General features: G+C 46.0%; 1 protein-coding gene across 2 annotated transcripts in view; it reads right to left on the reverse strand.

Annotated features, from left to right (window-relative positions):
• The window catches only part of RB1CC1 (RB1 inducible coiled-coil 1), a 191236-nt gene that overhangs the window by 91791 nt on the left and 78576 nt on the right, over positions 1 to 20869 (reverse strand). For both annotated transcript variants that reach the window (XM_069731337.1, XM_069731336.1), the window contains exons 10-12: positions 14594 to 14675; positions 6199 to 6260; positions 5282 to 5385 (exon numbers count right to left, since the gene is read on the reverse strand). In XM_069731337.1, coding sequence (XP_069587438.1) covers positions 5282 to 5385; positions 6199 to 6260; positions 14594 to 14675 — 248 coding nt within the window. The remainder of the gene's footprint in view (positions 1 to 5281; positions 5386 to 6198; positions 6261 to 14593; positions 14676 to 20869) is intronic.

Below are 20869 nucleotides of genomic sequence, written 5' to 3' on the forward strand. Positions count from 1 at the left end.
CTTTCTTTTCCCGTTTAAATCCGGGTTTCAAAGATATGAGCCTTTTTATTCATTGCCAATTTTTATGGTCTTCACCCATGCAGCATAGCTCAGAGGGTAATAATGCAGAGTAGACTCAGACACGCCCCAGAGGTTTGTGCAAGCCAAGCCTCTTTGGTAAAGATCAGAAAATTAGCACTCAATAAAAAGATCCATATCTTTGGAACAGTACGTTGGATTGACAAAAAAATTGGAAAACTAATCGAAGCGGCAAGAATAAAATAAGAGCAAAAACAATCCGCTTTTGACTTTGGCAGATCCTATTAAGGGTATGTGCACACGTTGCAGATTTCCTGCAGATCTGCAGATTTTTTTTTCCGCGCAGAAACGCTGCAGATCTGCAAGTGATTTCCACTACAATGTAAATCAATGGCACAAAAAAAATGCTGTGCTAATGGTGCGGAAAAATTTGCACCGAAAACGCAGCAGATTCAAAAAAGGAGCATGTCACTTCTTTTTGCAGATTTGCTGCGCTTCTGCACCCATTCCATAATAGAAATCTGCAAGGGGGAAAAAGGGAAGAAATCTGCACAAAAATCTGCAACGTGTGCGCATACCAAAAAAAAGGCGCAAATTCCACAGTCAAATCTGCAGCGTGTGCATATAGCCTAAAATAGGTTTTCCCATACTTATGGTCCTATGGATTTGTGGCGGTCTAGATTCTGACATTTCGACCAGTTGCTAAAAAAAACGTGCTCTGAAGCTGCTCAAGACAGAAGCGCCGAGCTCCTGCATCAGTGCGCAGTGTGCAGGCTCAATAAAAAGTCTATAAGCTTGGACACCGCTTAGCACTATTGCCCATGTGAGACGTGCATTTTAGGAAAGATTCTTTTTCTTTAGTGTACAATGAGGGTCTCATGAACCGGACCACCATAGTGTTCTGAAAGACATTTAAGGAAGTGAAAATATATTAAAAACCCAAGTACATTTCAAAGTTATTATGGCATATATCAGCTGCCAAATATACAAAAGATGTATCTCCATGACAAATCCTCTTTAAATGCCACTTTTCTGCTTTATAAAGAATAGACAACTCCAATGGTCCCCAAGGGCTCCTGCTTGGTGAAACTATTAAAGTTGCCAGAGATGTACAACCGTGCAAACCGTTAATCTTTCTCATCTTGGGATTCATCTTGTTTTGCACAATATTTTCAATGCCAGACGTCATATGTGCGGCTTTTGAATGAAACCATAATTTAATAAGATTTATTTTGATCCAGGTCACCACCTGCTTGCTCTTATGACTCACTATAGTAGCGATATGAAATGTCAAAAGGAATGGGAACATGAAAAATGCACTTTACAAATTTTTTTTTCTTCAAAAAGCAACCTAAAATATAAAAATTTTGAAATTTCTTTTAATACTTAACTCCTGTTATGTTTTCTAAAGCACGTTCAACAAAGCAGGTAACTTGTGAGGCCGGCTTCACACTTGCGAGTTTTACGGACGTAAGAGCGCAGAAACTACGTCCGTAAAACTCGCAAAAAATACGGCACAATTATTCTCTATGCCTCTGCTCCTATCTGCCGTATTTTACTGATCAGTATTATACGGCTTTCTACGGCCGTACAAAATCGCAGCATGCTGCGTTTGTCACCGTACTGCGCAAGAAATACGCCAATGAAAGTCTATGGAAGCGTGAAAAATACGGATTACACACGGACAAGCAGTGTGACTTGCGAGAAATACGCAGCGGTGTTAGAGAGAAAAGCCGGCAATTCAGTGCGGTGTACAGTAAAATCACACTGACAGCTTACAGTAGAATAGGTAGAATAAATGTGTACACATAGAATAGGTATATATATATATATATATATATATATATATATATATATATATATATATATATATATATATATATATATATATATATATATATATATGTCAGTGAGACACATATGTATATATATTAATATTTATTCCAGCGCTATACAGCTTGAAAGCCGGTAATTCAATTACCGGCTTTTTCTTTCTCCTTCCTAAAACCCGACATGATTTGAGACATGGTTTACATACAGTAAACCATGTCTTCTCTCCATTTTTTTTGCAGATTCCACACTACTAAAGTCAGTAGAGTGTATCTGCAAAATTTGGCGGTTCTAGCTCTTAAAATAAAGGGTTAAATGGCGGAAAAAATTGGCGTGGGCTCCCGCGCAATTTTCTCCGCCAGAGTAGTAAAGCCAGTGACTGAGGGCAGATATTAATAGCCTGGAGAGGGTCCATGGTTATTGGCCCCCCCCTGGCTAAAAATATCTGCCCCCAGCCACCCCAGAAAAGGCACATCTGGAAGATGCGCCTATTCTGGCACTTGGCCACTCTCTTCCCATTCCCGTGTAGCGGTGGGATATGGGGTAATGAAGGGTTAATGCCACCTTGCTATTGTAAGGTGACATTAAGCCTAATTAATAATGGAGAGGCGTCAATTATGACACCTATCCATTATTAATCCAATTGTAGTAAAGGGTTAAATAAAACACAAACACATTATTTAAAATTATTTTAATGAAATAAAAACAATGGTTGTTGGAGTATTTTATTCTACGCCCAATCCAGTCACTGAAGACCCTCGTTCTGTGAAAGAAAAAACATAATAAACCAACAATATACTTACCCTCCGCAGATCTGTAACGTCCAACGATGTAAATCCTTCTGAAGGGGTTAAAACATTTTGCAGCAAGGAGCTTTGCTAATGCAGGCTGCTCCTCGCTGCAAAACCCCGGGGAATGAGTCTAAATATAGATCAATGATCTATATTTAGCTTCATTTGCGGTGAGGCGCCCTCTGCTGGATGTTCATAGATCGTGGGAACTTACCTAGAAAGCTCCCAGGCTTTCTAGGAAAGTTCCCACGATCTATGAACATCCAGCAGAGGGCGCCTCACCGCAAATGAAGCTAAATATAGCTCATTGATCTATATTTAGACTCATTCCCCGGGGTTTTGCAGCGAGGAGTAGCATTGCATTAGCAAAGCTCCTTGCTGCAAAATGTTTTAACCCCTTCAGAAGGATTTACATCGTTGGACGTTACAGATCTGCGGAGGGTAAGTATATTGTTGGTTTATTATGTTTTTTCTTTCACAGAACGAGGGTCTTCAGTGACTGGATTGGGCGTAGAATAAAATACTCCAACAACCATTGTTTTTATTTCATTAAAATAATTTTAAATAATGTGTTTGTGTTTTATTTAACCCTTTACTACAATTGGATTAATAATGGATAGGTGTCATAATTGACGCCTCTCCATTATTAATTAGGCTTAATGTCACCTTACAATAGCAAGGTGGCATTAACCCTTCATTACCCCATATCCCACCGCTACACGGGAATGGGAAGAGAGTGGCCAAGTGCCAGAATAGGCGCATCTTCCAGATGTGCCTTTTCTGGGGTGGCTGGGGGCAGATATTTTTAGCCAGGGGGGGGCCAATAACCATGGACCCTCTCCAGGCTATTAATATCTGCCCTCAGTCACTGGCTTTACTACTCTGGCGGAGAAAATTGCGCGGGAGCCCACGCCAATTTTTTCTGCCATTTAACCCTTTATTTTAAGAGCTAGAACCGCCAAATTTTGCAGATACACTCTACTGACTTTAGTAGTGTGGAATCTGCTAAAAAAATGGAGAGAAGACATGGTTTACTGTATGTAAACCATGTCTCAAATCATGTCGGGTTTTAGGAAGGAGAAAGAAAAAGCCGGTAATTGAATTACCGGCTTTCAAGCTGTATAGCGCTGGAAAAAAAAGTAATATATATATACATATATGTGTCTACTGACATATATATATATACATATATATATATATATATATATATATATATATATATATATATATATACAGTATATATATATTTTTTTTTCTTTTTGGGACACATGGTTCATTTCTATAGCGGTATGTTGGTTTTGCAAGCCTGCGAGAAAACCACGCAGTACGGATGCCATACGGATTACATACGGAGGATGCCATGCGCAAAAAACGCTGACACACCCTGCCTACGGAGGAGCTACGGACCACTATTTTCGGGACATTTCAGCGTATTACGGCCGTAATATACGGACCGTATTTTCATACGCTGAGTGTGAAGCAGGCCTTAAGGACAAGGAAGGTCGGGGAAAAAAAAAAAAAAAACGACCAGAAGCGACTGGGAAATTAGAGGAGGATTCAGATTGATAAATATTGATTAAATTGTGAGTGCAAAAATTGAGCTAACAGTGGACTCAAAACCTGTGGATGACAATGACCCCCACATACCATACACAATTGAGAAAAAAATGCTTTACTGTACATCTTATAATGGAAGTGACCTCTTCCTTAAAGCACCACTGCAGCGAGCTTTTTCAGCGCTGTAGTGGGGCTACTAATCTAAGTTCCCGGATTCTAGCATTATACTTGCTAGCTGACATCTTCATATATTCCAGTCACTGCTTTGATCTCAACCATCTTGTGACAGCAACTTCTGGCAGAAGTCAGAGGTGACGGTCACAAGTTATCAATGTAAGTCTATGAGACCTTCATTCTGGCTCTCATAGGCTATGGTCACATTAGCGTCTTGCGGTGGTGCTATATTTAACATGGGGGCGCATGGACATGCGTTTGCATGCGTTTTGTGATGCGTGCGTCTTTTTTGCCGCAAGCGTTAGGGCGCAGAGGACGCAGCAATATGCATTTTTTTTGCGTCCAAAATCCGGCAAAAAAAGGACGCATGCGTCGCAAAACTATGCGTTTTGCATGTGTTCTTGTTTGCGTTGTGCGTTGCCGACGCAGCAGCGCACAACGCAAATGTGAACATAGCCATAGACTTACATTGAGTTGTGACTTCCGGCTCACCCAGTAAACAACCGGCCAACGCAGTGTCAATAGAAGACGACAACGGCGGGAGGTGAATATAATACTAGTGGCAGAGAACTTACATTAATGACACTACTCCAGTGACAATATAAAAAAAAAAACCCGCTGGTACTTTAATTTGCAGAAGCCTGTTGATCATCTTTCCCCTGCCTGCAGGTTCTTTGCAAATACCAAAAAACTTTACCAGTACCCAAAAAATGTACCGTATCTAATATTGTACAATGTAGGCAGAATGGAGGGGTTATGGCTGCACATGAAAATTATTGCTGTGAAAGGAGACAGAAGAAAATGAAGGAGAGGGCATCTTATCGGCTGTGCACATCAATACCATCCACTAGGAGAAGCTGACTTACCCTACATTTATAAAGGGAGGACATATGTATTTTCAAAAGACATACCTGAGGAAAAGTTGGACTTCTGGAGGACAGAGTGACTGTAGAAACTGCAGGTCGTTCAAAGAGATATCGGGAAGCTCACTATCAAACCTTCTTGGCTTTCGGGTCTAAATTGGAAATGTACAATTTTTATGAAATAAAGCAAAAATAAAATAAAAAGAGTATTAAGTTGTTAAACTACACCATTGAGAGGCACATGTGGTGTATTATGAAATAACCCAAACAATGCAATAAACAAATCAATAACATAAAAGAGAGGATCATATACAATTCATTCCTATTTACAATTTTCACTGGGTGGAATGAAACACAGACACACAGTGTGGCTAGCCTGCCACCCAAAACGGTGCCCACCCATGGAAAACCAATGGCCACACCCGAACTAAAAGGAATTATTGCCATTTGGCCCTTTAGATAATCCATATGTAAATTAATGGACACACGCAAAAAAATATCTCCCTATGTTTTTCAATATTCATGACGTAACACATGTTGTATTAAGTAAATGCTATAATCTAAAGATTTTGGACCATAGTGTTAGAGCTTTCAGAGCCACTTGTCGAAATTGGTCTGTTGCAGTAGTCGGACAGCCCTTGGACTCCATTTCCAAAACACCACTGAATAACAATCTGTTTTTTTGTGTCCAAGATAAATCAATGTGGTCTGAATGAGCTCTTAATTTCGGCTTTTTGGAATGCAACACAAACCAAAAAAACCATCACTAGCTTTCTGCTATCGGCCTCTCAATATCAAGACAAATTGCATAATTGCAACAAAACAGATCCCAAATTGGCCCTTTTGGACAAACTAATTTTGCAATGTAAGGCCTGCTTAAGAAAAACTGTAAAACACTTAGTTTTGACAATTTAGAGTATCAAATGCCAGACAAAAAAAAGAAATAGTCATTACAGTATACATACACAGAAAGATGAAGGCCAAGAGTCAAGTCCTCGAAAGAGACGATTTCTTAAATAGGATTTCCCTGTTAGAATAAAAATAACATTAGTGGTTACATCTCCGACCTGCAGCACCACGATGACAAAAGTATATTATAGAGTTAGAAGGTCTCGATTCACAATCAGAGGCCGTACACCCTCACGGGTAATGTTGATTTATTTACATAAAAAAAAAAAAACAGGATTTTTGGTTGCTTACCGTAAAATCTGTTTCTTGAAGCCTCCATTGGGGGACACAGGAACCATGGGTGTATGCTGCTGCCACTAGGAGGCTGACACTTATGCAAATAAAAAAAGTTAGCTCCTCCTCTGCAGTGTACACCCCACCGACTGGCATTATACACTTCAGTTAGTGAGAAAGCAGTAGGAGAAAAGAACAAGGTTGAAAAACCATAACCACAAACTTGAGAACTGTAAACGTGAGAACAGTCATAAAACAGATAACAGAAACATTGGGAGGGAGCTGTGTCCCCCAATGGAGGCTTCAAGAAACAGATTTTACGGTAAGCAACCAAAAATCCTGTTTTCTTTATCGCCTCTCATTGGGGGACACAGGAACCATGGGACGTCCCAAAGCAGTCCCACGGGTGGGAAAACAGACTTCCATCAGGTCAGAGGACTCATCACTGCCGCCTGCAGGATCCTTCTGCCTAGGCTGGCGTCCGCCGATGCGTAGGTATGGACCTTGTAAAATTTGGCGAACGTGTGGATGGAAGACCAAGTTGCCGCTTTGCAAAGCTGTAGGGCGGATGCCCTGTGGTGCACCGCCCAGGAGGCGCCGACTGCCCGGGTAGAGTGAGCCTTAAACCCAGGAGGGGGCACTCTGTTCTTGACCCGGTAAGCCTCCAAAATTGCCATTCTGATCCAGCGAGCAATAGTCGCTTTAGAAGCCGGCTGGCCTCTGCGCGTGCCATCAGGAATGACGAAAAAGGAATCCGTCTTCCGGAAAGCGGACGTTCTGTCCAGATAGATCCTCACTGCCCTGACAAGGTCCAGCTTGTTCAACGATCGCTCCAGAGGATGAGTCGGAGCTGGGCAAAAGGAAGGTAGGACGATGTCCTCGTTGAGGTGGAAGGTGGAAACCACCTTAGGAAGAAAGGAAGGTGGGGGCCGGAAGACCACCTTGTCCTGGTGAATGACCAAAAACGGAGGACGGCAAGACAGGGCCGCCAGCTCGGAAACGCGGCGAATGGACGTGATGGCCACCAGAAAGGCCACCTTCCAAGATAAAACTGATAGAGGAATCTCCCTAAGAGGTTCAAAGGGAGAAACCCTCAGAACGTCCAGTACCAGGTTTAAGTCCCATGCCTCCACAGGGGCCCTGTATGGCGGGACGGCGTGGGCTACCCCTTGAAAGAAGGTCTTAACCTGTGGCCGGGAGGCCAAGGTCTTCTGAAAGAGGATGGAAAGCGCAGAGACCTGACCTTTCAGGGAGCTAAGGGCCAGGCCCGAATCCAGTCCTGCCTGAAGAAAGGCCAAAAGAGAAGGCAGGGAAAAAACCATAGGCGGAACGCGGTTGGACTCGCACCAACGGAAGTAAGCCTTCCAGGTGCGGTAGTAGATCCTGGAAGACGAAGGCTTCCGAGCCTGAATCATGGTGTGAATCACCCGGTCCGAAAGGCCGGACGCTCTCAGAACCGCGGTCTCAACAGCCACGCTGTTAAACTGAGCGACCGAGAATTCGGGTGGCAGATCGGACCCTGGGACAGCAGATCGGGCATGTCTGGAAGGCGCCAGGGAGCGTCCGCGAGAAGATTGACGAGCTCCGCGAACCAAGCTCTCCTGGGCCAATCCGGGGCGATCAGGATGACCGGCACCCCTTCCGCTTTGATCTTCTTCAACAGTTTGGGAAGTAACGGAAGGGGTGGGAACAGGTAGGGCAGCTCGAACTGTGACCAAGGAATGGCCAGAGCATCGACGCCCACTGCGAGAGGATCGCGTGACCTGGAGATGAATTGCGGAACCTTCCTGTTGATTCGAGACGCCGTGAGATCCACATCCGGAGTTCTCCATCGAAGACAAATCTGATGGAAGACCTCCGGATGCAGGGACCATTCCCCTGCCGCGAGGCCCTCGCGGCTGAGGAAGTCGGCGGCCCAGTTTTCTACGCCGGAGATATGCACCACGGATATCACCGGAACCGTTGCCTCTGCCCAAAGGAGGATCTTGGATACCTCGGCAAGGGCCAAGGAGCTCCGAGTCCCCCCTGATGGTTGACATATGCCACAGCCGTGGCGTTGTCCGTCTGGATCCGGACTGGAAGGCCCCTGAGGATCCTTTCCCAATGGCGGAGGGACAGAAAGATGGCCCGAATTTCGAGGACGTTGATCGGCAGCGCAGACTCCTGCGGCGACCAACGGCCCTGAACCGTCAGATGACGAAAAACTGCACCCCAGCCGATCAGGCTGGCATCCGTTGTCACCACCTGCCAGTGAACCGGAAGGAAGGACCTGCCCTGGGAGATGAGAGGAGACGTCAGCCACCAGATGAGAGACCGCTTGACCCGAAAGGGGAGTCTGATCGGCCGATCCAGGGAGAAGACCGACCTGTCCCACTGAGACAGAATGGCTTGCTGAAGGGGTCGAGAATGGAATTGGGCGAAGGGAATCGCTTCCAAGGTAGCTACCATCCTCCCCAGAACCTTCATGGCCGATCGGAGGGAGGGAGGCCGAGGACCCTGGAGCAAGAGTATGTCCCGACAAAGGGTGGATCTCTTGTCCTTGGGAAGGAAGACTCTGGACTGACGAGTGTCGAAGAGCATGCCCAGAAAGATGATGCGCTGAGAAGGAATAAGGCAGGACTTCTTCCGGTTGACCAGCCATCCGAAACGGGATAAGGTGTCGAGAACAATGGACAAGCTTTCGTGGGCCTGAGCAAAGGACGGAGCCTTGATGAGGATGTCGTCGAGGTATGGAAACAGGACCAAGCCTCTGACTCTCAAAATGGCCATCAGCGCCGCCATGATTTTCGTGAACACCCTTGGCGCGGTTGCGAGGCCGAACGGCAGGGCGACGAACTGAAAATGATCTTGTTGCACTGCGAAGCGCAGGAAACGGTGATGTCCGGGAAATATTGGAACATGTAGGTAGGCGTCCTGGATATCTATAGAGCATAGAAATTCCAGAGCCTCCATGGAAGCAATTACCGAACGAAGGGATTCCATCCTGAAGTGTCTCAGGCGAACCCTCCTGTTCAGCAATTTGAGGTCCAGAATGGGACGAACCTTGCCGTCTTTTTTCGGTACCACAAAGAGGTTCGAGTAGAAACCCGTGTACCGTTCCTTTTCTGGTACGGGAACGATTACCCCGGACTTTAGCAGAGAAGCAATGGCTGCGAAGAAGCCCGGAACCAAAGCGGGATCTTTTGGAGGACGACATTGGAAAAACCGATCTCTGGGTCGGGAGGCGAACTCTATTTTGTATCCCGAGGATACAACTTCTCTGACCCATGCATCCTCTACTGCGGAAATCCAGACGTCCCTGAAACGGAGAAGACGGCCCCCCAACCTGGGAGTTGGGCTGGAGTCTTGCCGAGAGTCATGCGGAAGTGGATCTTCCAGTCCCAGGCCTGGACGATCTACCCTGGGAATAGCGAGGACGCCAGGACGGAGTGGGCCTGAAGGACACCGCCTTCTTCTCTTGACGTGCCTGTGGCCTCTGTTGCTGCTGGGAAAAGGAGTTTGATGCAGCGAAGCGACGAAAAGGCCGAAACGAGCGAAACTGCCGTCTAGGAGGAGGGCGACGAGGTTTAGCCTGGGGGAGAAGGGAACTTGTGCCCCCAGTGGCGTCCTTAATGATCTGGTCCAGCTGGGAACCAAAGAGACGAGAGCCCTGGAAGGGCAGACTAGTGAGGGACTTTTTGGAGGACAAGTCCGCCTGCCAGGCCTTGAGCCAAACGGTCCGGCGAATGGCAACGGCATTGCTGGAAGCCTGAGCCGCACAAGAGGCGACATCCAGGGAGGCGGAAACCAGATATTCACCAGCGTGGGAAATCTGGTTGGCAAGTTCCGCTAATTGCGCGGGAGGAGCCCCATCCAGGATACCTCGCCGTAGATCCTTGGCCCATTTTGAGATGGATTTTGAAGCCCAAGTGGAAGCAAAGGCTGGGCATAGCGCTGCCGAAGCCGCTTCAAAGGCAGATTTCGCGAAGGATTCTATAACTCTGTCATTAGAATCCTTCAGAGACGCTCCACCGGACAGCGGAAGCACCGTGTTGGTGGACAGCCTGGAAACAGGGGGATCCACCGAGGGAGAGACCGTCCAATTGGCGGTAAGTTCTGGTGAAAAAGGATATAGCACCCCCAGGTGCTTTCCCCTCTGAAAACGTCTGGTCGGATTCTCTCTCTCTCTGGCCAGGATTTCCTCGAATTCAGGATGAGGAGCGAAAAATTTTGAAGGTGGTTTGGCCCGTCTAAACGAAACCGCCTGATCTGCGGGTTCCGTAGAGGGATCCTTAATGCCACAGGTTTGGTTTATAGCCCGAATGAGGTTCTGGACCGACTCACTCATGGTGGCGATTTGGCTAGGGTCCAGCTCCGAAATCTCCTCTGAGGGCGCATCAGATAAAGCCTCGCCTGACTCAGGGGAGGAGGATCAGTGCGACACCAACCGCGGGGGAGGGCCGGGCGGCGAAATGGAACGCGAAGAGGACTCAGACCGACGTTCCTGTCTGGACCTTTTGTAGCTTGGCAAGGAGGTCTCGGGTGGCGGTTCCTGCGACCGGCTGGCCACGGCAGGGGTCTGCAGGGGTAACCGATCCAGCGCGGACACCAAGGTTTGAGATACCCGTGTCAAATCGGCCACCGATTGTGACAGAGAGGCGGCCCAGCCTGGGATGGGGGGGATCACTCTCGGGCGGAACAGTCGGGGGATCCTGGGCGGTGGGAACAATCGGGTTGCTGCAGGACTGACACAGCGGAGAGGACTGACCTGAGGGAAGTTTGCTGTTACAGGACGAACATGCAAAGTACGTGACTAAGGCAGAAGATGAAGAGGTAGGGGGGCGAGAGCGGCCCCCTTTAGAAGACATTTTGAGAGATCCCTGAAGATGCCAGTGGGTTAGGGGACAGTGGGGCAGAGAAGGGTCTCAGTCTGCAGTGCAGCTACTCACGGACCCGGTCCTGGAAGATGTCCCACTTGTCAGCAGAGAACTCCTGTCCCGAGGGGCCGTTCTGTGCAGATCGCTGAGCAGAAAAAAACACGTGCGGGGCTGAGCTGGTGCTGCTGCTGCGGAGTGCACACCAGAAGAGTGACTCATTCCCTGGAGGAAGTGGGAGGAGCCAGCCACGGAGGCGCCGGTGGGCAGGACAAAATATGTCGGGCGGGAAAAAAGCCCGCCCGCAGACCGGAAGGGAGGGAGCGCGCAAACCGGAAGTAGGCCCCGGGAGAAGCCGGGGCCTAAAGCAGGAGCCGGCGGCCGAGGAGGATAACCGCGGCGCCGGAAAGGTGCGCCGCTAGTAACACAGGCGGCGCAGCAGCCTACCAGGCTGCGCCGCTAGAAAGAAACTGCTGCCGGGAAGCCCCCATGTGGCGCCAGAGCAGCGCGCCGCAGGAAGGGGCCGACCTGTCAGGGCCGCAGCGCCGGAGAGCCCCCGGCAAAAGCTGCGGCGCGCCGGCTCGACAGGGCCGCAGCGCCTGTGTGCCCCCTGGAAAACCGCGGCGCAGAGGCAGTGCGCCGCGGGGAGAAAATGTGGCCCCTACCGGAAGACTGGATCGCGGAGCCCACACTGTGCAAGCCCAGGTCGTGCTGCGGGAATCCGTGCAAGCAGCGACTCGGGATACGGGAGCCCCTAGTAAGACCCCCAGGAAGCTCTGGGAAGGGATGGGGGGGGGAAGAAACGCGGCGCCGGATACTTACCTCAAACATCCCACGCCGGTACTAACCTTAAAAGGGGGGTGAGACGTCCAGGGAGCTGATGGACGTCCTCGTCTCCTCCAACCGACAGGCTCTGGTGGGCGAGTGGGTGGGGGACGGAGCCAGGACCGGACTTCTAAGCACGCTGGTGTGCTAGGATCTTGGTCCTGGAGAAGGATCTATGAGGATACGGGGTGGCAGTACACACCGTACTCATAGTCCATAATGTGAGACTACAGGTGTGACTGCTCACCCTGTATCCCATTCGGAAACCTGAAAGGAAAAATGACGCACATTGAGGTAGATAAGGGTCTAATGAAAGACCCGTGTCCACCTCCTACTGACACTAAGCTAAACTGAAGTGTATAATGCCAGTCGGTGGGGGGTACACTGCAGAGGAGGAGCTAACTTTTTTTATTTGCATAAGTGTCAGCCTCCTAGTGGCAGCAGCATACACCCATGGTTCCTGTGTCCCCCAATGAGAGGCGATAAAGAAAACATCACATTGCTTCTATGAGACTGGTAGCAGAGGAAGCCTTGGTAATAATTGGTAATTTGGTCACCAATACAATGGCTGATGTGTTATATGTTGGCCAGAGCCACAATCTTTCTCCAGCTCACTCACCCTATCAGGCAAGAGAACGGTGAAGACATATGCAGAACCTATGTGTGGGACTACATGTCCCAGTTGTATTGCGCTATTCCTAATTTTCATAAACCATGGCACAGCTTAATAAGTGGGGAGCGGAAGAGCCTGAGCTCCCTAATCTCTGCTGCCTTTATCATTAGTGAAGCCCTGGAGCTGCAGGGGTTGTAGCGGTTCACAATGACGTCACAGGCTGGTCATGTCACACTTCACCGTCTGCCGGAGAAACCATGATCATACTGAGAACTCTGCGGGAGGAGTAGGGACTGGTGACCGATTCTATGGTGGGGTGGTCTTGCTTTGGGTGTAGATCTACAATCTGCCAAAGCTATAGGTCAGGAGTCCTCCCAAGACATATTTCTGACAAAAGTCACAAATAGTGACGTGAACATAGCAGGGCTGTGGAGTTGGTAAGCCACAGTTGCGACTCCGACTCCTGGATTTTATCAGGTTCCGACTCCGGCTCCGACTCATTCATAAATGGCCAATTCGTAACAATAAATTTACTGTTGTCAAATATTAACATCGTGCTTATTCAGTTTCTCACCATCATATAAGTAATCAGACCACTTAGAGCAAAAACTATATTTATTAGAATACAATTAGAATATAGCAAATAACTTTTATAAACTCTTGTAAGTAAATATGCAATAAACACTGTTATGCAGTTAATAAGAAGACATCTATAAATTTGTCCTCAGAAAAAGTATTGCCTCTGTCAGATCCTCCTTCATGGATGCCCTCAAATCTGATCTAATTATTTTGAGAGCAGAGAACAACCTCTCTACACTAAAGGTACCTTCACACTGAACAACTTTCCAACGAGAACGACAGCGATCCGTGACATTGCAGCGTCCTGGATAGCGATCTCGTTGTGTTTGACACGCAGCAGCGATCAGGATCCTGCTGTGACATCGCTGGTCGGAGCTGAAAGTCCGGAACTTTATTTGGTCGTCAGGTCGGCGTGATTCATCATGTTTGACAGCAAAAGCAACGATGCCTGCAATGGTTTTCAATGGAGCGAACAACCAGTGAGAACGATAAGTACCTTCCGCTGTCTGTCCCCGGCGCTGTGCTTCTCTGCACTGGCTGTGAGCGCCGGCCAGCCGGAAAGCACAGCGGTGACGTCACCGCTCTGCTTTCCGGCCGCTGTGCTCACAGTCAGTGCAGGAAAGCACAGCGCTGGGGACAGACAGCGGAAGGTAAGTATGTAGTGTTTGTTTTTTTTACTTTTACGCTGGTAACCAGGGTAAACATCGGGTTACTAAGCGCGGCCCTGCGCTTAGTAACCCGATGTTTACCCTGGTTACCGGCATCGTTGGTCGCTGGAGAGCTGTCAGTGTGACAGCTCTCCAGCAACCAAACAGCGACGCTGCAGCGATCGACATCGTTGTCGGTATCGCTGCAGCGTCGCTGAGTGTGAAGGTACCTTAAGAAATGTCTCTATCTCCAGCAGAACTGCTTATCACTGTTGTTCATAGTTTGATAGAACATATATATTTGAGTAACATTTATAAAATTCATATGAAAGTTCAATTATTAAATATTAATACATTTTTTTTTTAAAGCTGGAGTCGGAGTCGGTACATTTCTACCGACTCCAACCAAAACTAACTCCGACTCCACGACTCCGACTCCACAGCCCTGGAACATAGTCTAACGTTGTCATTTTTTTCCCCTGTTTTTCGTCAGAACATGGTCCTAAAACAGAATAAACTCTGTAGAGTCCTTAAAACCATTCATGGATGATGGGGAAGTAGAGGAATATAACAGAGTTGGGATCTCTAGATCACATATGAATGATGTGGGGGTGAGCTTGGCCGAAATATCATTAGACAAACATGACCATACAAGACTTACTAAAGATTTTCCCAAAAGTTTCCCTTTTTGCCTTCTCGTTTTCATAAAGAGATTTTCCATCTTTTACTAAGGCATTTGCCCACTGTAACAGAAGAAATGCTAAAGTTAAAAAAAATATATACTAATAATAAAATAAACTGAATTATTATTATATTCCATACATCTCAGTGAGCAGTCACAGCATGTACCGGGCCAACATCATAATACTAATATTGATAAGACACCATACCAATAACCCCTTGGGGTTGCAGCCATTTCACATTTTCATTGCTGCCTTCAAATGTCCAAATATTTTTTTACTTTTCTGACCTAGTAGCAGAAAAAGCACCATTGAGAACACAGAAATACGTCTTTATAGCATTCACTATTCAGGATAAATCAGAACTTTACACTATGGGTCAGCACGATTGTAGCCCTGCTACATTTTTAGAGTGTGTTTTTTATGCTTTATTAAATGTAAATTATGTCACCACATACTGAGACTTTTTATTTTCATCAATGAAGCTATAATGGAATGTCCCCCTTTCCGAGACGAACTATAGCTTCTATGACAATGGTGGCTATTCGTGAATGTCTGCTTCACAGAAAAAACAACTTCTTAGTAGCGCTGCCAATTTAAGTTCAAGGTAAATGTCAAGGTATCTACATCACATGCATCAGAGGAGGCAAAGCTTAAAAGGGAACATGTCATCTGAAACTTAATTGTTTAAAGCAGTTTTTTATGTTAAATGTATTTTTTTTTTAAACATTTTTCATCTCACAATCTACATTTCAAAGAAAAAAAAAATCTTGTCATTTTCACAGTGGCCTCTGGGGAGAATTTAAGGGTATGTGCACATGATGCGGATTTTGCTGCGGATCCGCAGCAGTTTCCCATGCCTTTACAGTACAATGTAAACCTATGGGAAACCGAAAACGCTGTGCACATGCTGCGGAAAAAAACGCACGGAAACGCAGCGGTTTACATTCCGCAGCATGTCACTTCTTTCTGCGGGTTTTACAACTGCTCCAATAGAAATCCGCATTTGTAAAACCGCAGTGAAAACCGCAGAAAAACCGTGTTAAATCCGCAGCGGTTTTCCACGGCGGATTTATCAAATCTGCTGGAATCCGCTGCAGAAAAATCCGCAGTGGACCCAGAATATGTGTGCACATAGCCTTACACTAACTCCCAGTTCTTTCAGGAAATTCACCTGTATATTGGCAGCAAGATACCATGTTTGTATTGAAGCATCCAATAATCGTGTGCAAAATTCACTTTGAAAGATGGGGGGCAGGGTCAGCTGTGATGTCACCTATTGTGATTGGCGAGTGTGTGGCATCAGCAATGGAAAAAAGTGTCACCTGTCATAGTAACCCTGCCTGTAATAATAATACGACTTCTAAAAATTCTTCAATAAAGAACATGCACAATACATACACTCTATAAAAAGACACATATGCCTGCTTTTCTCAATATCTGACATTAAGGCTATGTGCACACATCCTGAATTGCTGCGGAAATGTCCGCGGCAATTCCGCAACTGTGCCGTGGGTGAAACGCATGCGGAATTGGCATGCGTTTTCCCGCGAAACACTAGCATTTTACAAGCGACCTGTAAACTGATTGACAGGTTGGTCACACTTGTCAAACATAGTGTTTGACAAGTGTGGCCAACTTTTTACTATTGATGATCTCTATGCAGCATCAATAGTAAAAAGATCTAATGTTAAAAATAATTTTAAAAAATATATAAAAAAAATCATGATATTCTCACCTTCCCGCTCCTCGCGATGCTCTCATTCCCAATAATGCCTAGCGGCAATGACCTCGGATGACGTAGCGGTCTCACGAGACGTACGTCATCACAGGTCATTGCCACAAAGCATCACTGGGAACGGAAGCACCGCGAAGAGAGGGAAAGTTGTGAGGGACGCCAGAAGGTGACAATATCACGATTTATTATTTTTTTTTTAACCATTATATGGTTCCCAGGGCCTGGAGGAGAGTCTCCTTTCCTCCACCCTGGGTACCAACCGCACATGATCCGCTTACTTCCGGCATGGTGGGCATAGCCACATGCGGAAAGTAAGCGCATTAATGAATTCCTATGCGTGAGGAATCCCTGCGATTCCGCACAAGGAATGAACATGCTGCGTTTTTTTCCGGAATGCGATTCCGCTGCGGAAAAAAACTCAACATGTGCACAAAAATTGCGGATTGCATTCTAATTAGTGATGACTAATCGTTGCTCGGGTGACCTCCTATTGCTCAGAGATATAGTTTTCATCACCTCAGTTGCATGATTTACGGCTTCCAGATACACTGAGTACATGTGAGGAATGCCTGTTTGTTAGGGAATTCCCACATGTATTCAGCGTATCTGGAAGCCGTAAATCATGCAACTGAGGCGATGAAAGCTATATCTCCAAGCAATAACAAACACTCGGAGGTCACCTATACTCGCTTATCACTAATTCTATTAATAGGATGCTTAATGTATGTGTTTTTTTAGCAGTTTTATCACAGTTTTATATCTCATGATACCAGCTATTTTGTGAAGTTCACCAGTCCCTCCTGCAGCAAAACAACCCCACAACATGATGCTGCCAACCCCGTGTTTCACAGTTAGGACGGTGTTCTTAGGCTTCCAAGCTGCTCCCTATTTCCTCCAAACGCAACGATGGTCATTATGCCCAAAGAGTTCAATTTTAGTTTTATCAGACAACAGGACGTGACTTCAAAAATTAAGGTATTTGTTCCGGAGTGCATTTGCAAACAATAATCTGCCTTTTTAGGTTTCTTTTGCAGTAAAGGCTTCTTCCTGGCAGAGTGGCCTTTCAGCCCATGTTGATACAGTAGTCGTTTCACTGTGGATAGTGACACAATCTTACCAGCTTCCGCCACCATCTTAACAAGGTCTTTTGCTTTTGTCCTTTATTAATATGCACAAGTCGGACCAAAGCATGTTCACCTCTGGGACACAGAACCCGTCTCCTTCCTGAACGGCATGATGGCTGGACATACCCATCTTGTTTGACGCTGTGTTTCCTCCTTTTTGATGCTCTGCCAGGCCTTCACTGCAGTGGTTTTCAGTTGCTGTTTGTTTGTGGGCCTTTCTATCTGAAGTTTAGTCTTTAACAAGTGAAATGCTGCTCAATTGGGTTGAGATCAGGTGACTGACTTGGCCATTCAAGAATATTCCACTTCTTTGCTTTAATAAACTCCTGGGTTGCTTTGGCTTTATGATTTGGGTCATTGTCCATCTGTAGTATGAAATGACGACCAATCAGTTTGGCTGCATTTGGCTGGATCTGAGCACACAGTATGGCTCTGAATACCTCAGAATTCATTCGGCTGCTTCTGTCCTATGTCACATCATCAATAAACACTAGTGACCCAGTGCCACTGGCAGCCATGCATGCCCAAGCCATCACACTGCCTCCGCCGTGTTTTACAGATGATGTGGTATGCTTTGGATCATGAGCTGTACCACGCCTTCGCCATACTTTTCTCTTTCCATCATTCTGGTAGAGGTTGATCTTGGTTTCATCTGTCCAAAGAAAGTTCTTCCAGAACTGTGCTGGCTTTTTTAGAGTTTTTTAGCAAAGTCCAGTCTAGCCTTTTTATTCTTGATGCTTATGAGTGGCTTGCACCGTGCAGTGAACCCTCTGTATTTACTTTCATGCAGTCTTCTCTTTATGGTAGATTTGGATATTGATACGCCGACCTGCTGGAGAGTGTTGGTCACTTGGTTGGCTGTTGTGAAGGGGTTTCTCTTCACCATGGAGATTATTCTGCGATCATCCACCACTGCTGTCTTCTGTGGGCGCCCAGATTTTTTTGCATTGATAAGTTCACCAGTGCTTTCTTTCTTTCTCAGGATGTACCAATCTGTAGATTTTGCCACTTCCAATATTGTAGCAATTTCTCGGATGGGTTTTTTCTGTTTTCGCAGCTTAAGGATGGCTTGTTTCACCTGCATGGAGAGCTCCTTTAACCGCATGTTTACTTCACAGCAAAACCTTCCAAATGCAAGTACCACACCTCAAATCAACTGCAGGCCTTTTATCTGCTTAATTGAGAATGACATAAAGAAGGGATTGCCCACACCTGTCCATGAAATAGCCTTGGAGTCAATTGGCCAATTACTTTTGGTCCTTTTAAAAACAGGGTGGCACATGTTAAGGAGCTGAAACTCCTAAACCCTTCATCCAATTTTAATGTGGATACCCTCAAATGAAAGCTGAAAGTCTGAACTTCAACTGCATCTGAATTGTTTTGTTTAAAATTCATTGTTGTAATGTCTATAACCAAAATTAGAAAAATGTCTCTCTCCAAATATATATGGACTTAACTGTATGTATGTATATATATATATATATATATATATATATATATATATATATATATATATATATATATATATATATATATATATATATAGTGCCTACAAGTAGTATTCAACCTCCTGCAGATTTAGCAGGTTCAATAAGATGCAAATAAGTTAGGGCCTTCAAACTTTAAACAAGAGCAGGATTAATTAACAGATGCATAAATCTTACAAAACAAAAAGTTTTGTTGCTCAGATAAATTTTTATAAATTTTAAACATAAAAGTGTGGGTCAATTATTATTCAACCCCTAGGTTTAATATTTTGTGGAATAACCTTTGTTTGCAATTACAGCTAATAATCGTCTTTTATAAGACCTGATCAGGTCGGCACAGGTCTCTGGAGTTATCTTGGCCCACTCCTCCATGCAGATCTTCTCCAAGTTATCTAGGTTCTTTGGGTGTCTCATGTGGACTTTAATCTTGAGCTCCTTCCACAAGTTTTCAATTGGGTTAAGGTCAGGAGACTGACTAGGCCACTGCAACACCTTGATTTTTTGCCTCTTGAACCAGGCCTTGGTTTTCTTGGCTGTGTGCTTTGGGTCGTTGTCTTGTTGGAAGATGAAATGACGACCCATCTTAAGATCCTTGATGGAGGAGCGGAGGTTCTTGGCCAAAATCTCCAGGTAGGCCGTGCTATCCATCTTCCCATGGATGCGGACCAGATGGCCAGGCCCCTTGGCTGAGAAACAGCCCCACAGCATGATGCTGCCACCACCATGCTTGACTGTAGGGATGGTATTCTTGGGGTCGTATGCAGTGCCATCCAGTCTCCAAACGTCACGTGTGTGGTTGGCACCAAAGATCTCGATCTTGGTCTCATCAGACCAGAGAACCTTGAACCAGTCAGTCACAGAGTCCTCAAAGTGATCATGAGCAAACTGTAGACGAGCCTTGACATGACGCTTTGAAAGTAAAGGTACCTTACGGGCTCATCTGGAACGGAGACCATTGCGGTGGAGTACGTTACTTATGGTATTGACTGAAACCAATGTCCCCACTGCCATGAGATCTTCCCAGAGCTCCTTCCTTGTTGTCCTTGGGTTAGCCTTCACTCTTCGGACAAGCCTGGCCTCGGCACGGGAGGAAACTTTCAAAGGCTGTCCAGGCCGTGGAAGGCTAACAGTAGTTCCATAAGCCTTCCACTTCCGGATGATGCTCCCAACAGTGGAGACAGGTAGGCCCAACTCCTTGGAAAGGGTTTTGTACCCCTTGCCAGCCTTGTGACCCTCCACGATCTTGTCTCTGATGGCCTTGGAATGCTCCTTTGTCTTTCCCATGTTGACCATGTTTGAGTGCTATTCACAAGTTTGGGGAGGGTCTTAAATAGTCAGAAAAGGCTGGAAAAAGAGATAATTAATCCAAACATGTGACGCTCATTGTTCTTTGTGCCTGAACTACTTCTTAATACTTTAGGGGAACCAAACAGAATTCTGGTGGGTTGAGGGGTTGAATAATAAATGACCCTCTGAAAAAACTTTTCCCAATTTAAAAAAAAAATAAACAAAGAAATAACATTCTTTTTTGCTGCAGTGCATTTCACACTTCCAGGCTGATCTACAGTCCAAATGTCACAATGCCAAGTTAATTCCAAATGTGTAAACCTGCTAAATCTGCAGGGGGTTGAATACTACTTGTAGGCACTGTATATATATATATTTATTACACACACATGCATACAACGATGGGACAGGGGGGATGACCCATGTGGGATCGGGGGAGCCGAGCCACACGGGACTGGGGGAGCCGAGCCAAGTGGGATCGGGGAAGATGTAGGGGTTAAATTAAAGGATTAATTCACGGAAAAAACTGGTGTGGGCTCCCACGCAATTTTCTCCGCTAGAGAGTGATAGCCAGCGACTGAGGGCACATATTAATAGCCTAGAGTGGGACAATGGTTATTG

Source organism: Ranitomeya imitator, chromosome 6 (assembly GCF_032444005.1).
Source record: "Ranitomeya imitator isolate aRanImi1 chromosome 6, aRanImi1.pri, whole genome shotgun sequence".
Lineage (NCBI taxonomy): Eukaryota > Metazoa > Chordata > Amphibia > Anura > Dendrobatidae > Ranitomeya > Ranitomeya imitator.